Source organism: Melanotaenia boesemani, chromosome 22, assembly GCF_017639745.1.
Source record: "Melanotaenia boesemani isolate fMelBoe1 chromosome 22, fMelBoe1.pri, whole genome shotgun sequence".
In the NCBI taxonomy this organism is placed as follows: domain Eukaryota; kingdom Metazoa; phylum Chordata; class Actinopteri; order Atheriniformes; family Melanotaeniidae; genus Melanotaenia; species Melanotaenia boesemani.
The window spans coordinates 4,213,652-4,229,535 of NC_055703.1; the positions used below are offsets into that span (position 1 = coordinate 4,213,652).

General features: G+C 42.3%; 1 protein-coding gene across 1 annotated transcript; it reads left to right on the top strand.

The window, feature by feature from the left end:
* The first annotated feature begins 13,639 nt into the window (after nt 1-13,639).
* On the top strand, nt 13,640-14,237 carry LOC121633806 (gamma-crystallin M2-like). The gene has a single exon (XM_041976069.1). The coding sequence runs from the start codon at nt 13,671-13,673 to the stop codon at nt 14,235-14,237; it is 567 nt and encodes a 188-aa protein (XP_041832003.1). The 5' UTR covers nt 13,640-13,670.
* Nucleotides 14,238-15,884: the final 1,647 nt, after the last annotated feature.

Consider the following 15,884-nt stretch of genomic DNA (forward strand, 5'->3'; position numbering starts at 1 on the left):
TTGGAGAGGCCATGGAGAATGACCTCCGGATGGCTTCGAGAAGATGCTGGACCACCATCCAGTGGCTAAGAGAAAGAAGAAAGAAAGAAAGAAAGGTTTTTTATTGCCATATGAGTGAACAGGTTCACATCATTAGGAAAATGCTGCGGTACTTGGTGCAGACATAAAAACAATATAAGTTATAAGTTTAAGCATGCAATAAATATAAAATAAAAATTTTAAAACAAAATAAAGTCTCTACACTTTAACACAAAATTACAAAATATACAGGATGGGTATGGAATTAGAGCATAATCCAGAAAGTATGCTAAAGTGACAGTAAAGTAGCTTTGGTATGTTTGTCTCTTTTTGCATGAAGCACAGGTCCTGTGACTGAGACAGAGCGTTTATGGCCTAGAGTTCTTGTTCATGAGTCCAACAGCAGAGGGGTAGAAACTCTTCTTGTGGCGAGAGGTTCTGGTCCGGATGGACCGTAGCCTCCTGCCTGAGGGGAGTGGCTCAAAAAGTCCATGACCAGGATGAGAAGGGTCGGCTGCGATCCGGCAGTGCAGTGAACACTTGGAAGACCTCCTCAATCCCACCAACACATCTTCCAATGAGGAAACAGAGTCTGGGGACCGTGGTGTTGGCTCTCCCATCTTTGAGGCTGAGGTCGCTTAGGTGGTTAAAAAGCTCCTCAGGGGTAGGACCCAGGGGGTGAATGAGGTCCACCCAGAGTTCCTTAGGGCTCTGGATGTTGTAGGGCTGCCTTGGCTGACACACCTCTGCAGCATCGTGTGGACATCAGGGACAGTTCTCCTGGACTGGCAGACTGGGGTGGTGGTCCCCCTCTTCAAATAGGGGGACCAGAGGGTGTGCTCCAACTACAGGGGGATCACACTCCTCAGCCTCCCTGGTAAGGTCTATGCGGGGGTGCTGTAGAGGAGGGTCCGTCGGATAGTTGAACCTCAAATTGAGGAGGAGCAGTGTGGTTTTCATCCCAGTCGTGGAACAGTGGACCAGCTCTACACGCTCTTCAGAGTCTTGAAGGGGGCATGGGAGCTTGCGCAACCAGTCTACATGTGCTTTGTGGACTTGGAGAAGGCGTTCGACCGTGTCCCCCAGGAACTCCTGTGGGGGGTACTCCGGGAGTATGGAGTGCCGGACCCTCTTGTTTGAGCTGTCCGGTCCCTGTATGACCAGTGTCAGAGCTTGGTCCGCATCGCCAGCAGTAAATCAGAATCGTTGCCAGTGGGGGTTGGACTCTGCCAAGGCTGCCCTTTGTCACAGATTTTGTTCATAACTTTTATGGATTTTGTGTGGACCAAAAATATATTTTAAAATGGCTTGAAGTTTTAAGGGTTAAAGAGGTATTATAGTAAAACCAAGGATACCTTTTTTTTTTGGTTTGTTTTGTAATGTCAAAATAATAAAACAAATCTATTATATATATTTTTGAAGAAACCCAATTATATTTAGATTTATTGCAAAAAGAATTTAAGTGGAAGTCAGCGCATTTGTTTTCTAATTACAAATGTTAATTGCTTCCCAAATTTAAACAATAGAAATATTTAGCTATATAAAATCTTGTTATCTGTAATATCTTTGTTTTATGTAAAGCACTTTGAATTGTCCTGTACATGAAATGTGCTATATAAATAAACTGCCTTGCCTTGCCTTGCCTTGCCTTGCCTTGCCTTGCCTTGCCTTAACAGTAAACATAAACTAATTTTAGTTTTTGTTTCTGCTTAAATCAGCTTTGTAAGAACACAAAGCACAGTGGCAGCAAGAGGAAGTGCTTTTCCTGCACTGAACTTCCTTTTTTGTTCAACATGATCAAGACGCTTTGAGAAAAACATAAATAATAAAACTAGTCTGTCCTCAGTTGTCCTTCCTTCTTGGATATATATATAGACACATGGAGACATGAGCACGAGTGCTCATTTGTGCCTTTGTGTTACAAAGGTCATTTTTAAAATGACTTGTGAAGCATAAACTGCAGTTCAAACAGGAACATGGGGTCCACAGACCACAGACAGGCTGGTCTCCAGCTGTGTGAAGAGTAGCAATTACTCAGTAGCAGTATTGGTAGTAATGTGTTACAACATATGTTACAAAGTAACGCATTACAGTAACAATATTACTTTTTTGGGTAACAAACTAAAGTAATGCATTACACTTGAAATATTGGTAACAAAATTACTGGACTACAGTAACATGTTTTTCTGCGTTACTTGGGCCGTGTTTGCCTATGTGTAAAGTTCTGATCTGTTTTAAGTGGTACACGCATGCTGCTGCCTGTGTGTGTGCTTGTCTGAGCACGTTGCCGTAGAGATCGATTTGATTGACGTAGCTGTTGTGTGCCAACCAAAGAAAGAGAAAAATGGAGCTGGAGACGGAGATACAGGCTTTTCGTCAGTGGTGATATTCGCATTATTTTCAGTTCAGTCCAGTTTTAGTCTAAACTTGTGGTGAAAGATCCTTCAGCAGCCGACCCGCCTAAACAAGCAGCCGACCCAGCTAAACAAGCTAAGCTGTTTTCAACATTTCCTGGAGATAACAAGCTAGTTGCAGGTTCATTGTAGGAGACATGCTCCCCCTGTCGACTATTGAATCGCCCAGGTTTAGAAAAATACTAGATAAAATGATGATGAGACAAGTGTGGCCATTTCTTCCCACAGACAGGGATGTTGTTCTTATGGTTTTCAAGACATTTTTTACAATACACAGTAAACACTATGCAGACAGGCAGTGATGATTCGGCTATGATGTTTGTCCATGTCTACATGGTGAATTAAGAAATGGTAAAGTAAAGTAAAAAGGTTGTGAAGTTACTTTTCAAATGCAGTAACTAGTAATTTCATTCCAATTTACAGAAGTAACGAGTAACTAGTAACTAATTTTTTAGAGTAACTACCCCAACACTGCTCAGTAGGACAAGTTAGCATGGAAGCCTCCTGCAGCCGCTGCTGTGCTGTTTCAGAGAAGGAAGTGATTTTCAGATCAGAGCTCAAGTAATTAGCGAGCTGTTTGCCTCAAAACGCAACTGGTGTAAATGGCTGTTTGTGTCATTTTTTAGAGTGGAAAGATGGCAGGCTGAAACACTCATTCAGAACCCTGAAGTGTTAAACAAAGTCCAGCAGATGCATTAGTTACAACATAAAATGAGATTTTAATTAGAATTTACAATATGTTAATACAAGGGTGCATTGCAAACACATCAGGAAGCAAGCATGGAGGTCCTGGTTAGCATAGACCCAGTTAGCAATGAAAATGAGATTTTTCTGAAAAGAGGGCATTCAGTTAGCTGAAAACCTGGAGCTGCAGTGTTGTGTTATGATCACAAACTACCAGGGGGAAATTAATTAGGCAAGGCAGTTTATTTGTACATCACATTTCATTTACAGGACAATTCAAAGTGCTTTACATAAAACAAAATCATTACAGAAATAAAAAAATAGTAAAAGGCAACAACAAATAGCAAGAATCACAATAAAATCATAAATTACATTAAACTGATTAAAAGCAAGATAAGTTAAAAAGTTACGCGTAGATTTCAGCTGCCGATCGGAACTAAATACCTCCAGTCTTCTAAATAGGGCCTGTACCAGTTACGTACCGCTCCAGAAAGTCCTACCCAGTTTTCCAGCCTGTGCAACAGGATTCTGTGATCTACAGTATCACACGCAGCACTGAGATCCAGCAGAACCAGGACTGATACTAGACCAGAATCAGTCATTTAACACTTTGACCAAAGCTGTTTCAGGGCTGTGATGAGGTCGGAAGCTGGACTAAAATGTATCATGATTTCCACTTTCATTTAAAAAGTCATTAAGCTGGTGAAATACAACTTTCTCAATAATCTTGGAAATAAAAGATGACATTTTTAATTGCATAGGGTCTTAAATTCAAACAGTTTTTAGTTCAGTGAGCTTAAACACCAAATACAAGCATCCTGCTGGTGGGAGCAACACAGCAAGAGTGTGAAACACACATTAATTCATACTAGGTGGTTTTATTACACCAATAATACTCATATTTCTCTAGTTTTTTAGCTTAGTTTCTTTCTGCTGGTTTTCTGACCTAAATCCAGTTTTCTCTATTCCAGACTTCATCTTTTATAATCTTGTTTTCACACAACTATCAATAAGATAGTATGAAAATATTTGTATTTAATTCTGTTAAAGTTTCTTTTTATTGCTTCCTGCCCCCCACTGTAAAGCTGTTAATGTTTTATGTAAAGCAAGTTGAATTGTCTTGTACATAACATGAGATGTACAAATAAAATTGCCTTGCCTTTCATGTCCTGTTTCTCTACCTCTTCTTCCCTTTCTTCTTTTTTTCTGATGGCTGCTTCGACCTTTTATTGCCCATCTATTTCTTGACTGAAGAATCAACACTTTACCTTCCCTGACTCCATCAACCCGGGATTCAAAAGTTACGTAAACCAAATCACCTGGATGAGCAGATTTATGTTGCATTAATTCAATTATTTCACACAATTTGAAAAAGGATGTGTTATATAAAGTTTTCTACCTGTGTGAGAACGCAGGTATGAAAGAATTAGATCTGAGATCCACCCCCCAACACAACCCCACTCAGCAGGCTGATGGGGTCGGCCTCACCCCTGACTTGATGTGGAAATGAACGGTCGTCTGAAGAACTGATTGGGTTTTTCATTTCCCACAACACCCACATTAAAACTGGTCTCTGCAGGGAGCCGGTTTATGTGAACCTTCTCAGGTGTGGGCAGTAATGAAAACTGCATCAACCACTGACTCCAGCATTCCCAGTGCAGGCTGGTGGAGTTGTACATCCACACTTTAACCTGACAGTCCCATCAGACCAGTCATTGCTTTGTAAGATGTGGAGTCACATATTATTTTATCTGGCTAAAGTTGCATGTCTGGTTTTAAACTGTTAGTAGCGTTTGAGGATCCTGTAATTCACTTCTTCTTCTCACTTCTGTTTTCAAGAGTAAACATGTGATTCTACACAAGTTTTTGCATTGTTACCACAAAACTGATGTCGATATAATTCTCATTCCTCTTTTCTGTCTTTGCAAGTTTAAAGGGTCTCTGAGTTCCTCTGAGTTCCTTTAGATCCATTTAAAGAGCTAAACCTACATGATGAAACTCAGGAATCCCTCAGCTGCGTTGAATCTCCTCCACATCTCATTCTTTCTGTGGACAAACCACAGGAACATAGTAATGTCTTCTGCTGTTTGCTCAACCTGAAACAGCCGCCAAAGATACTCTAACTCATTTTAACTAGTGAGTATAATGGAGCAGCCGCTGGTTATGATTCGGTCAGCTTATTTCATCTCTTATTTTTCCTCCCAGCTCACCTGCGGGGCTTTGGGGACTTAAGGGAGTTCTTTAATCCTCAGTAAAAAGTTTTTTTTTGTTTGTTTTTTGTTGTTGTTGTTTTTGTTTTTTAAAAACATGATCTGCCTCACTTGAAGCAAGTCCTGCATGACTGAGAAATGTAAGTATTTCCATCTGTGACTCAAGGAGGAAAAGAAATCAACCACAAAGCTAAAGAGAAATAAAACTCATTGGTGAAGCAATACTGAAACCAAGAAGTGAAAGTGAGACAGATGAAACTACTGTCTGCTTCACTGACCCCCAACTTCTTCTAAAAATACTTTATTCACTCCCAGAGGAAAATTGTAATGTTGTAAAGTTTATTTTTTTTTTTGTTATTAAAAAAATAATTAACTAATCATGAGTCCTTGATCCAGCAGACTGCTGGCAGGGATGACCTTCTCTACCTTCTGCCTGCAGCTCACTTGAAGAAGCCTCTGACTGAGCACACTCATTGTTTCCTCATTGTGTTGTGCAGTGCAGGATGTGCAGTCTATTTTCTGGTGAAGGGCAGAAACTGTCCAGAGTCCGGAGGATCCAGGGATAGCACCCACATTCACCTTAGAAACACCATGAGGATCCAGAAAGAAGTGAAGCTCAAGATAGTCTATAGGTGCGTTTCCATTACCCCTAGAATTGAGTAAAAGCTAAATATCGCAATAAAAAATCAGTACTGGAAACACCTACATTTAGAAAAAACTCTCAAATATCGCAAAAATGTTTTTACACTTTCATGAGGTGGTTTTTCAGACATGTCGATATAGAAGTATATCGCAAAAGTGTAATGGAAACACTTTTTTTTTTGCATTTACGCTTCACCGGACGTGACTTAGTGGGTCACGCGACCAATTCATTTCAAATGGAGATGGTGCAGTCTGAGGAGATGGAAATCTTTTTACAAATAATTAAAGAAAAACATATAATCGCCAACTTTCATAGCAAACAATGGCGAAATGCAGAATTTTACAAAGATTTAGAAATCTCTATCCTCCTCAAAGTGGAGTCTCGCGGGACAAGATTTTACGAGATAACGGCTAATGCGCTAAACGCCGTTCAATGGAAACACAGGCAAATCGCAGTTGCACTTTATTGAAATGTTAGAAATATCGCTTTTATTTTCCGAAATACTGTAATGGAAATGCAGCTTCTGATAGGAAAAGTGAATCCTTCACTATAAAACCTTCTTCATCTCCATAGAAACCAGCAGGACCTTCATGGTTCATTTCAAACAAGGACAGAGTCGTAGGAGAAACATTAGCAGAGTTTTTAGAGCTGGAATCAAACTTTTCACCACAAACATCAACAGTAAGACCTGATTTCTGGTTCTGGCTGCTAGCTCCAGAGTTTCTGTCCCACCGTGATGAGACAGACGTCTCTGTAACCAACAGAGTCTCTGCTGTCATGTGACTCCTTGTTTGTGTGGCGAAATTAGCAGAAGCTCTAAAGTGGACAGAGCTGTTCTCTCCTTTTCTACGTTCACATGCTGCATGGAGGGCAGGCACCCCACAGCCCCAAGGGCCACCCATTCCCCCCAGTAGAGCCCCGCCCAGGAACCCGAGGGGGCCCGACCGCCCCAGGCAAAACCACCGCCGACCACGCCAACCCAACACCAAGGCTAGGCACCCCAGGGACAAGAACATGTCCGCAGGACCCCCGACAGCACAGGAACCTTATTCCTGACTCAGACCAATATTGATGTCAGGATGGTTTAAACCTGGACTTTTGTCATTAAATCAAACTATTGGTAAAATTGAATTTAATAATAATAAACAAAGTTTACATCACCTCTTTGTGTTTCCAAATGTAAAAACATAATAAGCAATAATAAACTTTAATGATTAATGTATAAGATGACCCAATGAAGTCTGCACAGAACACTAAAACCTGAAAAATAATGATCGGGGCAGAGCGGTACAGCTACTAACACTTGGCCTTGGTTTCAAAATAAAACAGGAAGTACAATGTGGAACTTAAAATGTCTAAAACAGAAACACAGCAAAAAAGCAGAAACTGTGACATTCAGGGAAACAACTGAAACTTGAACACTACCAAAAGCAGTTGGGGACAGGGTCATTGTAGTTATATTCTCATTCCAGTTAAAAACAAAACCATCATATGATCCAAATCAGTCCAGTTTATAATAAATTTTATCTGCTGTATATTATTTCTATCTGTTGTATTTTTGTCTCCTCTTTCTTTTTTCTATTTTCCTTTTTACTTCTATTCACTATTCTTCTTTTTTCTGTCCCCTCCGGTGAGGTCCAGCAAGATTATGTAAATTCCATAATTCAAAATAAAGAAATAAGATTATATATACATATATATATATATATATATATATATATATATATATATGCCTCCATCAGTCTCGAGGGACTATGGAACTGCGCTCTGGCTGGTGTCTCACTTGGTGGTACAACTTCAGGTGTGGCTGATCAGTCCGATCCGGGAGTGGCAGTCCCTTCCACATATGGTGCAGAGGAAGACTGTAGATGGTCTGCTGGTCTGGTTTGCAGCCCTCCATCTCTGCCTCTTGGCCTCGGACTGTTTTGCAAGCACGGCGTCGAACTTGGCGAGACCTGCTCTAACTGTTGCCCTCCAAGCTGACCGATCCGAGGCGATGGCTTCCCAGGTGTTGAGGTTTGCTCCCAGGACTTTCAGGTCCCGCCTGCAAACGTCTTTGAAGCGCAGATGGGGTCTGCCTGTTGGGCGGTGCCCTTGTGCCAGTTATCCATACAAGAGGTCTTTTGGGATCCGCCCGTCTTCCATCTGCACCACTTGACCAAGCCAGCGCAAACGTTGCTGCTTCAGCAGGGTGAACATGCTGGGGATTCCAACTCTCTCGAGGACAGCTTTGTTTGTCACCTTGTCCTGCCAGGTGATGCCCAGGATGCGTCGGAGGCAGCGCATGTGGAAGGCATTGAGTTTGTGCTCCTGTCGAGTGCGCAGGGTCCAAGACTTGCTGCCGTTCAGGAGTGTGCTGTAGACTTGGATCTTAGTGTGCTCCGTCAGTTTGTTGTTGGACCACACTCTCTTGGTCAATCTGGACATGGCGGTGGATGCCTTGCCGATGCACTTGTCGAGTCGAGAGAGAGGGAGTTGGAGATGGTCGAGCCGAGGTAGACAAAGTCGTGGATGACTTCCAGCTCGTGGTCTGAGATCGTGATCTGTGGCGGGTGGTTCACGTTTTGTTCCAGGACTTACGTCTTCTCCAGACTGATGGTGAGTCTGAAGGCCTGACATGCCTTGCTGAAGCGAACCATGAGCCGCTGGAGTTCTTCAGCAGAGTGGGTTGTAACGGCAGTGTCACCTGCGAAGAGGAAGTCGCGCAGGTACTTCATCTGGACTTTGGTCCTGGCTCTTAGTCTGGACAGGTTGAACAGCTTCCCATCAGACCTGGTTCTGAGGTAAATGCCTTCTGTGGCGTTTCCGAAAGCGTGCTTCAGCAGGACAGCGAAGAGGATGCCAACAGGGTCGGCGCCAGCTTCACTCCACTATTGATGTTGAAGGCCTCTGACGTGGAGCCATCAAAGACCACAGTGCCCTTCATGTCTTCGTGGAAGGACTGGATCACGCTGAGGAGTCTGGGTGGGTATTGGATCCTGGGAGTATCTTGAAAAGGCCATCCCTGCTCACCAGGTCTAAGGCCTTTGTGAGGTAGATGAAGGCAACAAACAGTGGCTGCTGTTGCTCTCTGCATTTCTCTTGCACCTGCCTGAGAGAGAAGATCATGTCTATGGTGGACCTGTTGGCTCGAAATCCACACTGTGATTCTGGGCAGACTCGCTCACCAAGAACTTGCAGTCTCTTCAGAGCGACTCAAGCTGAGAAGCGAGATGCCGTGGTAGTTGTTGCAGTCGCTCCTGTCGCCTTCGTTCTTGTACAGAGTGACGATGTAGGCGTCTCGCATGTCCTGTGGTACCTTGCCCTCAATCCAGCACAGGCAGAGGATGTCGTGCAGCTCTGAGATGAGAATGTCCTTGCAGCACTTCAGCACCTCGGCAGGAATGCTGTCCCTCCCTGGGGCTTTGCCATTGGCAAGGGAATCCAGGGCCTGGCTGAGCTCCTGGACAGTTGGCTCCTCATCGAGTTCTTCGAGTACTGGCAGGCACTCAATCGCATTCAGGGTATCTTCGGTGACCACGTTGTCTGTGACGTAGAGCTCGGAGTAGTGCTCCACCCATTGCTCCATCTGCTGTGGCTGGTCTTGGATGACATCACCGGTGGCCGACTATATATATATATATATATATATATATATATATATATATATATATATATATTTGAAGAAGTGCAAGGAGGACTACAGGAAGAAGTTGGAAAGTAAGCTTCAGAAAAACAATGTGAGGGATGTGTGGTCAGGAATGAAGAAGATCACTGGCTTCGGGATAAAGGAGGATCAGACTGATGGAGGTCTGGACAGAGCGAATGAACTGAACATGTTCTTCAATAGGTTTAGCTCACCTCCTGCTTCAACCCCAACTAGCCACACACCCTTCATGAGCCCACAGCTTTCCTGTCACACCTCCACTCTGTCACCCTGCAGCTCAGTCAAGGACCTGGACACAACCTCATCTCCCTCCACATCAGGACTTCCTGAAACCTCCTCTGCCTCCACCTCCACTCTGTCTGTCTCCTGTAACCAAGTCATGCAACAACTGGTGAAACTGAACCAGAACAAGGCTGCAGGTCCAGATGGTGTCAGTCCCAGAGTTCTCAAGACCTGCTCAAAACAGCTATGTCCGATTCTCCAGCACCTGTTCAACACCAGCCTGAGCCAGAGAAGAATCCCGGTGCTGTGGAAAACATCCTGCCTTGTTCCAGTGCCTAAAAAACCACAACCAGCTGAACCAAAAGACTACAGACCAGTCGCCCTGACATCTCACGTCATGAAAGTCCTGGAGAGACTCTTACTGGCTCACCTCAGCAAGCAGGTGAACACCTTTCAGGACCCATTACAGTTTGCATACCGTAATGGGCTTGGGGTTGAAGATGCCATCATATACCTGCTTCAGAGAGCCCACTCTCATCTGGACCAGTCAGGCAGCACTTTGAGGGTCATGTTCTTTGATTTCTCAAGTGCTTTTAATACGATTCAGCCTGCTCTGCTGTGTGAGAAGCTGCAGAAATTCCAGGTGGATCCCTCCACAACCACCTGGATTTACGACTACCTCACAAACAGACCACAGTTTGTGAGACTGAAAGGTTGTGTGTCTGAGATGGTGGTCAGCTGCACTGGAACACCACAACGGACTGTACTTTCACCATTTCTATTCACGCTGTACACCTCAGACTTCCAGTACAACTCTGAGTTCTGTCATCTGCAGAAATACTCTGATGACTCAGCAGTTGTTGGGTGTATCAGTGATGGACAAGAAGCAGAGTACAGAGAACTGGTCGGTCAGTTTGTGAAATGGTGCGGTGACAATCATCTCATCTTGAATACCAAGAAAACAAAGGAGATGATTGTTGACTTCAGGAGGAACAAGAACACACATAGAAGTGTTTCCATCATGGGAGAGGAGGTGGAGGTGGTGGAGGAATACAAGTACCTTGGAGTTCAGCTGGACAACAGACTTGAGTGGAAAAGCAACACTGAGTACATTTACAAGAAAGGTCAGAGCAGACTCTACTTCTTAAGGAAGCTGAGATCTTTTAACGTCTGCACCAAAATGTTGCAAATGTTCTACAGGTCTGTTGTTGAAAGTGCAATCAGCTTTGCAGCAATCTGCTGGGGCAGCGGCATCAGAACCAGAGACTTGAAAAGAATTAACAAACTGATCAAGAAAGCCGGTTCTGTGCTTGGAGTAACTCTGGAGCCGCTGGAGTTGATCATCAAAAAAAGAATTCTGTACAAGCTGACGAAGATAATGGAAGATCCTTCACACCCCCTACACAACGCCGTGACGAAACAACAGAGTGTGTTCAGTGGGAGGCTTGTTCAAGTCCGATGCAAGACAGAGAGATACAGAAGATCCTTCCTTCCAGCAGCTATCAGGCTGAAGAACAAAGCCCTTAATTAATTAATGTGATTGTTTTACTAAAAAATTACTACTACTACAATATTGAATTTCCCTTTGGGATTAATAAAGTATTTTTCATTCATTCATTCATTTCATTCATTCATATATATATGAAAATGTATAAAAACTGTGTTCATATATACCATCTCACAAACAGAACGACAGGTGGAGAAGACAGTGGAGAGTAGGGCTGGGTGAAGCAATCCAAATATTAATTATATCGATACAGAGTCTAGTATCGGTATTGTTCAATACCAGTGTGATGAGATCGATATTTTTATTGAAGAGGGCATTGGGGAAAGCTAAAGAATGTAAGTGAGAGCCAATCAGTAGGTTTTGCTTTAGTTTAGCTAATTTGCACTTTTGACTTTATTTTTCTCAAATGATTGTGTGATAAAAGGTAATAAAAAGTATTTTATTATTTTGGTACATTGTTATTTTATATTGTTTACAAAGAAAAAGCTTGAATTTAGATTTCTCAGTTCTGCCATTACGTTTGATAATAAAAATGTTTTATTTAACGAAAATATTTGTATTGTGTTTGATTATGACTTTAATACTGATTAATAATTAAAGGCAAAATCATTAAATGATTGTGAAATTTCAAACAAAAAGTATCATTATCATATCAATACCAGCAATACTTTCCCTGTGTTTACTTGGTTTCGGATCAATAGATAGACAAAATAGATTATTTACTCAACTTTTTTTTTTTTTTTTTTTTTTTTTATCTTTTTTATCTTATCTTCATCTTCTATGTAGTTTTTTTTCAGTTGTTTTTTTGTTTTTAATTTTTTAATCATTCAGTGCGGATGGCAAAGTAAGAATTTCATTGATCAGGGAAACTTGTTTCCTTACTGGGCAGATGACAATAAACACTTTGAATCTTTGAATCTTGAACCAGAACCATCAGAACTAGAACCAGGAAGAAAAACCTCCATCAGAACCAGGAATGACGGCCATCTTCCTGGACCGGTTGGGGGTGGAGAGGACAGGAAAGAGGGGTGAACCAGCAGCAGAACTCTAATCCAGGGATTCCTGATAAGAAAGAAGAAGAGAAACACAAATATAAGACAACAACAACGTCCAGTTTTACATGAGAGTTTTAATTCCCCTTTAATTCAGAATAAAAATCCTGAATGAAAACTACAGTGAACACATATTTAAAGGCTGTTTTTAAATGTATGCATGGGTGTGGATCGTACATTAGCAAATTAGTGAGTCACCAATACTCTGCCATGTATAAATAATAACTATATTTGATATAGTATATATACACACATTGTAATTACCAAGTTTGCCTCAGTGATAAACAGGACAAGAAAATGATCCAGGTGTTTTTATAGAAAATTTATATTATATTAATATGACAAGATATTATTTTATAAATATTTTCATAGATCAAATAGAAAAATCAATACACTGAGTAAAAGTTAAATATTAAAAAACAGAAAAACATCAGTGTGCATGTCTGTAGAAGTAAAATATTTTATTTTAAAAAATGTGGTACTGTTTTGTAATAATTCCAAATTAAGTGGCTGATTTATTCTGATTTTAAATCTGAACTGAATAATTCCTCTCTCATGTATATGTTCATTTTACTTTAAATGAATTCAGGTCATTTTACACATGCTCGTTCCCTTGTCTTGTTGCGATGAGGGGTCCAATAACTGGAGGTTCTGCTTCCTGAAGCCAAACTGGGAGCCGGATCCATAGAGAGAGGTCTGATAACTGTCCCTTTCTACTTTCAGAACCCCTAGGAACCACCAGCAAACCTGCAGTCTGAGAGTGAAGCTCTGATGGGAAAATCTGGAACTCTGGGATCTTTAAGATCCAGTGAGCTTGGTCACTAAAAGCTTTGTCATCAATGAATTTCACAGACGCAGAGTTTCCTTTTGTGACTATTTGTGTGACAAGTTGACATAATGAGGAGATGAGAAGATATAACACAGGAAAAAAAAGAAAAAGAAAAATTCCAGAGCTAAGGATGGTTTTGTGCACTACAATGATGTGAGCATTTAAAGGTGTCACAAAGGTGCTATTGTCCTTTGTTAACCCTTTAAAAAGGGGTTTGTCTGACAGCATATGGAGTGAAATTGCCACTCTAAGGTCTTTTCAGGGAGACAACACTCTGTGGGCTTCTATGGTGTGTTGCTGGCTCAGGTTGTTTGCACAAAGGGCCCCTCTGGATGTCAGGTATAAAAAGGAAGGTCTCCAACAAGTTGACAAGCAGTTCAGCTCCAAGAGCAGCAGCAGCAGCATCACCAGCAGCAGCATCGCCTCTAGCAACAACACCGCAAAGATGACCTCCACTGACATGAACATGATGAGCAGGATCGTCTTCTACGAGGACAGGAACTTCCAGGGCCGCTCCTATGAGTGCATGGGCGACTGCGGTGACATGTCCTCCTACCTGAGCCGATGCCACTCCTGTAGGGTGGAGAGGGGATGCTTTATGGTCTACGACCGCACCAACTACATGGGGAATCAGTACTTCATGAGAAGGGGCGAGTACGCCGACTACATGAGCATGTTCGGCATGAACGACTGCATCAGGTCCTGCCGCATGATCCCCATGTACAGAGGATCCTATAGGATGAGGATCTACGAGAGGGAGAACTTCATGGGCACGATGCACGAGATGATGGATGACTGCGACAACATCATGGACCGCTACAGGATGTCCAACTGCATGTCCTGCAACGTGATGGACGGCCACTGGCTGATGTACGACCAGCCCAACTACAGAGGAAGGATGATGTACTTCAGGCCTGGAGAGTACAGGAACTTCATGCACATGGGCATGGGCATGGGCATGGGCGGCATGAGGTTCATGAGCATGAGGCGCATCATGGACTCCTACTACTAAATGATCAGCAAGAAAGAAAGCAGTAGATGACTAAAGCAGTTTATGTGTGATATGCAGTACTTTGGATGTTCATGGTAGAAATCTGATGACACTGTACATACACTGTGGCTGTAACTTTAGCTGAGAGCTGTCTGATTGTCATCACAAGGCAACTCCAATAAAATCTACTTTCTGAAGATATTTCTGAATAAGAATCCTTTTTTGTCCTCTAGTGTTTGTCTCCTCTGGCTATTTTCTCGCTCCAGCTTATAACCCTGCTATCTTATTCAGGCTCGCTGGGGATGGGGCCTATCCCAGCTGCTGTTGGGCGACAGGCGGGGTCAGTACTCTGTAATAGGATAAGGATAATGACTATATCAACATGGTTTTGGTGCAATAATCTGGGGCTTCATTTCTAAACCTGAGCATAGCAAAGCAGATTGGTGGCGTACATAGGGAAACAAAGAAAAGCAGCGCACAAAATAATATATTTATAAATCAGAATCAAGTTAGTTCACGTAAGGGAGCACCTTGCCCCACCCACATGGTGGCTATTAAAGGTCAGGTGAACACCTATAATAAATATTCACGATGATGCAGGTCATTTATGAAGAATCTAGTTGTAGTCTTGTAAATACTGGTTCACAGTCTTTGTCAAATGTCGCCTTATTTAGCCTGAATGGAATTTATAACATGTAAGTTTTGACAGAACATGTTTTAGCGGTTGAGGTTCTGATTAATAGCAAACATCTCTGTTTCTCTTGTAAATCCTGATTTTTTAATAATTTTTTTTTTCTGAGTGTGAGCACAAGTACTCCCAGGAGTATCAGTATCAAACATGCCTTCAATCATTTTTGCAAATAGCTTTAATATATAACGTGGTGTAAAAAAGGTAATTGATTGTGAACATATGTCTCACATTTCACATCATTTTCTTGATTTTATTCTGCACCGTTGGTGTCGCAGTTTCTCGTTTCTCCAGATTTTGTGCATATGGGATGGTCAGAGATGCCGTGGATCTAGGGACATTGTCCTGCCATGTTTTTTACATATAACAAAAGTTGATTATAATTGGTGTTTTTGTATGTGTGCCAGCTTTATAAAGGCCCCAGAACTCTAACTTTCTATAAAGGCCATCCATCCATCCATCCATTCATCCATCCATCCATCCATCCATCCATCCATTCATCCATCCATCCATCCATCCATCCATCCATCCATCCATCCATCCATCATAAAAACATTATTCTAATAAGGTTGTGTGTATGCACTTTGTCAGATGTTCCAGGTCCTTCAAGAGCCTCTTGTCTTTCACAGTCTGCACAAGAGCGTTGTGGGCCTCGGCCAGAGCTTACTTCTCTGGCTCATCGCGTCATGGGGTTCATGAGGACATGCACGATAGTGCCTGTTCCCTGGCCAGTCATGTCGGTTTGAGACGTGATGTATTATTGACATCCACTTCTCCTTCAATACTTCAGCTTCGCCCTCACAGGTTTGTGTACTCCACCAGAAATGGTTAATAATGGATAGAATCCACTCTGCCAGGCCTTCGGAGTCCTTCGTCTTGGCTGCCACAGACAGTTTTTTTGGACAGTCCTTTTACCACATGCCAGGGATCGAGAGCATAACCGCGGGTCCTGAGGTAGCTGTGTGTATCCCACAGGCCTT

Bases quoted from the DNA above. Each gene is read 5' to 3' on its own strand.
- LOC121633806 (XM_041976069.1), top strand. From the start codon at position 13,671: ATGACCTCCACTGACATGAACATGATGAGCAGGATCGTCTTCTACGAG.